The 5,963-nt window shown below is 38.8% G+C and overlaps 1 protein-coding gene across 1 annotated transcript; it reads right to left on the minus strand.

The window, feature by feature from the left end:
• Window positions 1-1,155: 1,155 nt before the first annotated feature.
• On the minus strand, window positions 1,156-3,932 carry LOC120012864 (heat shock factor protein HSF24-like). The gene is made up of 2 exons (XM_038864399.1): window positions 3,305-3,932; window positions 1,156-2,161 (listed from the first exon to the last, which is right to left on the minus strand). Exons 1-2 carry the CDS (start codon window positions 3,506-3,508, stop codon window positions 1,517-1,519), a joined length of 849 nt encoding a protein of 282 aa, XP_038720327.1. The 5' UTR covers window positions 3,509-3,932; the 3' UTR covers window positions 1,156-1,516.
• Window positions 3,933-5,963: the final 2,031 nt, after the last annotated feature.

Raw genomic sequence — 5,963 nt, forward strand, 5'->3', positions numbered from 1 at the left:
ATCCTATTCGGTTTAACTTGAGATGGCATTTCAATCTTGTCAAGATGCTCTTTACTCTGTCGCTTTGCTTTGGATGCAGCGTTTAGCGACTCCTCGGGTACCGTTGCTCAGCCTGACGAGATGGTGTTTGGATGAAAGTTGTTCGGTAACTCGATAAAACCATGCTTAACACCTCAACTTGCTTGTCACCTCAGCATCTCAACTTGCTCGGTGCCTCGACATCTCAGCTGACTCGTCACCTTGACAACACCTTGCTTGTCATTTCGACTCATCACCTCAGCAATGTGGTGCCACATGTCGTACTATGATGTCACATGTCGACATATCATTAGAGGATTTTTCATATCATCATGATGGTTATAAGTCATGCACAATGCTTTCACTACAGGCATAAGGTAACTAAATCATAGCATGAAAGGAGGCAATAACAAAACTAGTAAATTTCTAGACAATATCGCAAATCGCAATCTTATATTGAGCAAAGCCATAATATGCCCCATCCACAACATTAACCTTGAATATATACTTGGTCTTAAACCTGGTATCATGGCATAGACAAAGAATTGATTACGTACCCAGCCATATGCAAAGCAAACCAAGTCACTCATCAACAGAAGCATCCTTCTTACCATTTAACATAATGAGTTCTAAACCATTGCCTAAACATAAGAAGAATCTTTCAAATAAAACTTGAAGCTCATCACGCAAACTAGTCATTCAAGACAACAAAAACATCACTTCCACCAAAGAGAATGGAAAGCCAACGATGATCGATCCCTCCACAAACTCATATCCCAAACTAGTATATTGAGAACAAAAAGATCCAGTGTCATTAAATTCTAACCTGGAGTCCAATCCACATTGCCATTGAACAATTAACAACAAATTAATCAAGCAAACTAAGATCATGGTTTGGAGAATTTGGACTCATACCAACAAGGGTTTAATTCCGGATTGGATGTAAAGGGAGGCTTGAGCAGATCCACTCGGGTTCAGTAGTACTGTACGTCAAGCGGGCGGGGTACAAGAAGGGTGGAGCTGCGAGATCCCAGACGGTTCTGAACAGTCGATACTAGACTGACCATCAGATCCTTGTTTGGGGCCGAGACAAAGCAATTGAACTTGTAAAGATATTAAACAAACATGCAAGAAAAGTGAAATACCAGAAGCAATTTAACTAACCACATAACATAATTCTTTGTAACTATTGTTCAAATAGGCAGTATTTGTTTATAAAGACTGAAAGCTGAAATCAACTTTCTTGATGGGAAGGAGGCTAGACCTCTAGAGACCCAATTGCCTTTGATCTCCAACTCCCACAAAAACACCAGACAAACCAACCTAAACTCCAAGTTCGCATCCTTATTGCATTATGTACTACACATAATGGCCAAAATAAGCCTTACTGTTGCAGAATGTAGGGAGCCTTTTTGTCTCCCGCTACCACTGACTGACTATATATACTCCTCATTAGATATTGCAGGTTATAGGCCTTAGCTACCATGCCCATTGATGGTTAGTTGCAGACCTTGCTGCTCTTCATCAAGGGAGCATGGAATTCCAGAGTCGTCTTCAGTTCTTTGGCGTTAGGCCCAGTAAACCCAATGTCCTCTTCACGGCCCCTCTTCTTCTTTTCCCCCTTCAACCACACCCCAAAGATTTTACAATCCTCTCCTTCCTCTTCAACACATTTTTCGTCATCATCTTGATCAGCAACCAAGCCATCATGGGTGGAACCACAGCACCCTTGCCGCATGATTTGATTAATCTGTTCAGGACCCACCTTTAGGTACTCTCTTAGAAACCCAACCAACTCCTCACATTGCTTCTTCGCCCGAGCGAGCTCCGAGCTGAGAACCTCATTGTCCTTCCTCAGTTTATCATTTTCGCCAGATAAATCAGCGAACTGTGCAATCACTGCAGTGTCGACAGATCCCGGATTCTTTGAATCCGGCAACGAGGTGGAGGTGGAAGCCTGGTCCTCGCCTGAATTTGAAGGAGAATTGCCACCAGCACCAGATGACTTACCCGCGATATTAGTCGGGGTTGGCATTACTGTCACCGTTTTACGGCGACGGATCTCGAAAAGAAGCTCCTTCTGTCCTCGCCGGAAATTTTCATTGGCAAACTCCCATTTGTCGGGCACAATCTTTCGAAAACCCTGTGATAATAATGTACAAACATTTTTAAAAAAAAAATTTAGTCGTAGATACATAAAAGTCAAAAGTGATAAACCAATTGTCTTAATTGTAGACTAAGTGTCGGAGTCCGAATCCAATTGACCACCGAAGAGGTATTTTCCACTCTAAACCTCAAACACACAAGATTTTGTGCTTAAAAGGGCCATGTTTAAGAGAGACAAATCTTAACACTCAGTCCACACTTCTAAAGCTTATGTGAGTCTGAACTAATGGATATGGATAGAGGTGTTTTAGGATCATGTCTCCGCTCTGGTACTCTCTTAGTTGAGAGAGATTGGAAAGCACATGGTAGCTTTATAACTAACCAATGTCGGATACAAATCTTAACACGAAACATCCTCTCTCCATCACATACAGATTTCATCCATACACGGAGCAGCAGATTGAAGTGTTTGTGATGATGTTGTTGTATACTGTGAGAAGCAAACAAAAACATGCTGGAGTTTTAATTTTAAGAAATTAGATTAAATAGTTTTCAATATAGAATTGGGAAGAAGTTTCCACTGGGACCCGCTCATGCCACTGTCTCACAGCGGCTCATTCAGGTTAGCTATACGTAGCTCTCCATAAACTATTCTTGACATGAAAAGACCGCTATCACCCTCACCTAAAATGTTTTCATCTCAGACTACAAGGGGTAAATTTGTCATCCTACCATACATATTCTCCCCCACCATCACCGTCACCCTCACCCTCATCCTCACCGTTCACACGAGCCTTCATAACCAGACAAAGATTTTCGTTTTCCTGTGCTCAAATAACAACAATTTCATCCAATTTTTCCTTGTCTTGAATTTTTTCTTCACCAAGAACGACACTACAGGAACTTACCTGTCAATTGATATGAGTCTAAACTCGAGTCGACGATATATGAATAAACTGTGACATCTAAGGTTGCCCTGCGACTCTACGATGTCGGGTGTGAATTTCCTACTAAGAGACCACCATTTCTATCTATCTATCCAACTTTTGACGATACAGTCAATGATTATTGTGAACAAGTAACACAGCAAACAAACACGATTCATAACAGAAATGTTTGAAAAGCTGAGCTGATTATCCATAAAAACATAATCATAGAGAGGAAAAGGGTACGGACTTACATAGGTGTTGAGTTGACGCACAAAGCTCGAGAAATTGTTGTGCTTGAAGTAATTAGGGAGTAAATCCTTAGCAAAATCCGCAGTCTTCCACACCACGAACGTTGTGCCGCTCTCGTTCCAGGAAATCACGTCGTCCGTGCTCGGATCATCCACCAACTGATACGTCTTCATCAAAAACGGCGCCGAAACCGATCTTTGCCCCATTTCTTCCGGATTTACCCCTCACCAACCCCCCTATAACCAATCGCTACACCTAAAAAAATAAAATCTGGACTACAAACGAAAACTAAAGTTAGGGATTTGTGTGTGTTTGTTTGTTTGGGTTGTTGTGATTCGATTCAGCAACTAAAGAGCAAGAGAGCGGTCAAGAATTCCCAGTCCCAGCAGTAGAAACCAGAGAGGAAGAAATTAGAGCGGAGAAGATTAGCGGAACGCATACGACTATCTGCTTCTTCCATGTGTTATGAAAATTCTCAGAATTTCAGCAACAAATACCATAACTTACCTCCCTAAAAGCACCACCACCGGATTCAATTTTAAATTTTCTCTCCTTTCTCTTTGTCGATGCGTGTACGGGAACTCTTCTTATAACAGGGATAAAAAGTCATGGAATGGGAAGCTAGTAAAGAAAGCGACGTGGGTTCTAGAAATTTTGAGAAACTCTCCCCTCTCACATAAAAACAAACAAACAAACAAACACGCTTTATTGTTTTCTCTTATACGTATATTATTTTCTCGGGAAAAAAATCATGAGAGAGAGAGAGAGAGGGAGGGGGGAGGTGTCTTTGTGGGGTTTTCTTGGTCGTTTCTTGGAGTTGGAGGGGGAAGCTTCTAATGCATTTTCGAGGGGGTTTGTTTGGAAGTTGTGTGACTCTACGCGTGGCCTTCACCTTTTAATAAGGGAATTGGAGAAGAAGATTGAGGAAGGTCTTTTACTCCTCTTATTTTTATTCTTATTTTTGTTTATTCTCAATTTTGAATGGGATTTCTCATAATTTTTTTATTCCAATTAATCCAAATATTGAGATAAATGTACGCGACATTTGAAAAAAATAAGCTTCACGTACGATACACGATCGATATGAAATCGTGTGCGTGTCAATTGTGTATATATATATCATATATGTCAATATTTAAGCCTTATTTTTGGTCCATATCATGTATTCAATGTATCCTCCATATGAGCAATTAATATTCCACTTATTTGTTGCCCTTTTGGGTTTTTTGTGGAAAAAAAAATCTGCATAATGATCCACAGTAGTCAAATCAAAGCTTTGTGTAGTTATAACTTTTGACATTTTGTTCTTTTGAGTTGACTACAGAATAGAATAATTTATGTCCATTTTGTTTGAAACCATAAAGGGGTTTTATATTTCCATAGCTCCCTTCCTCCTCCTGTTTTGAATTAAATATATACAATAACTAATGACACCTAAATCAGGAAATTATGTTAATTTTTCATTTCCTTTCTGAACCTTCATATTTCAGTTTCAGTAGTTGTGAAGACTTTGTAAAATCTCTTATTGTTTGGATATGTGATTTATAATAAAAGTCTCACTTGCACTCTATCATCGAGACTTTTTCTTCGGATCTTAAGTATCAAAGTGTGATGGTTCAGGAAGAATAAAGTCTCGCGATGCCGATATATTCACGGAAACCAATTAATTTAAAGAGGACAATATAATTTGTCCCTCTTATTTGTAACCCATAATTTCAAATTGAAATAATCCATCTCTCAAAAATCAGCTATTAACCTAAAGACTGACTGAGAGAGGTTTTTAAATTTTCCTCGCTCAATATTATGCCCACCCGCTTATGAATTTATCCAATTCACACTCGAAATATAGATATCTTCGATCACCTTGACCAACGCAACTGAAAATTCGTTACTCTTACATATAATTTATTTCGTGGAGAAGCATATTGTCTTTAATTATCATCGGTTGTTAGACAAACTAGTCATGAGTTATGACTTAATAATAATCATGTAGAGTAATTCAATGGTCTTCAACTACTACAGTTGGAGGAGCTCCGCTGTCAAAAATAAAATCTTAAAAAAATTGATAAATGTATAGCATTTTGATCAACCAATACAATTTTTTTTATAAGAATATATCTCATTTTCCTGATTTTAGGCGGATTACAAGAAGGTGAAAATCCTATCCTCATTCTTTTCATAAATTGAGTTCGTCTCCTTTTAGGGCTGTTGATTTCCATGACGTTTTTGGCTTCTGTGGATTACGTACCGACAAGGGATGTTTGGTAATACACCGTGGGAGATGCTCTTTCCTCAGTTATCATGCCCTATGGCTATGTGTACTCCCTTGCATGCCTCTCCCTCAATTGGGTGTCTCGATTTTATCTTGGTTGGTGGCCGAAGATAATCTTCGGCAGATGTGTTCAGCTTGGTTCGTCAATATCCTAAGGGATGTTATTTTAGTATATCAAATATATTTATTCTCTGTTTTAGACTTTTCAAATTAAGACTAATTACAGATCAATCTTAACATTTATTTTATATATAGTTATTGAAATAATCAACCAATAAATATGATGGCTTACTCAAAACTTGCCGGTGGAGACGGGCTTTTATATATAAGCAGTCTGCTTGTTTATATTTGACAAATTATTCAAAGTCTGACTTTTTATATAGTTTTTT

Source organism: Tripterygium wilfordii, chromosome 13 (assembly GCF_013401445.1).
Source record: "Tripterygium wilfordii isolate XIE 37 chromosome 13, ASM1340144v1, whole genome shotgun sequence".
NCBI lineage: Eukaryota > Viridiplantae > Streptophyta > Magnoliopsida > Celastrales > Celastraceae > Tripterygium > Tripterygium wilfordii.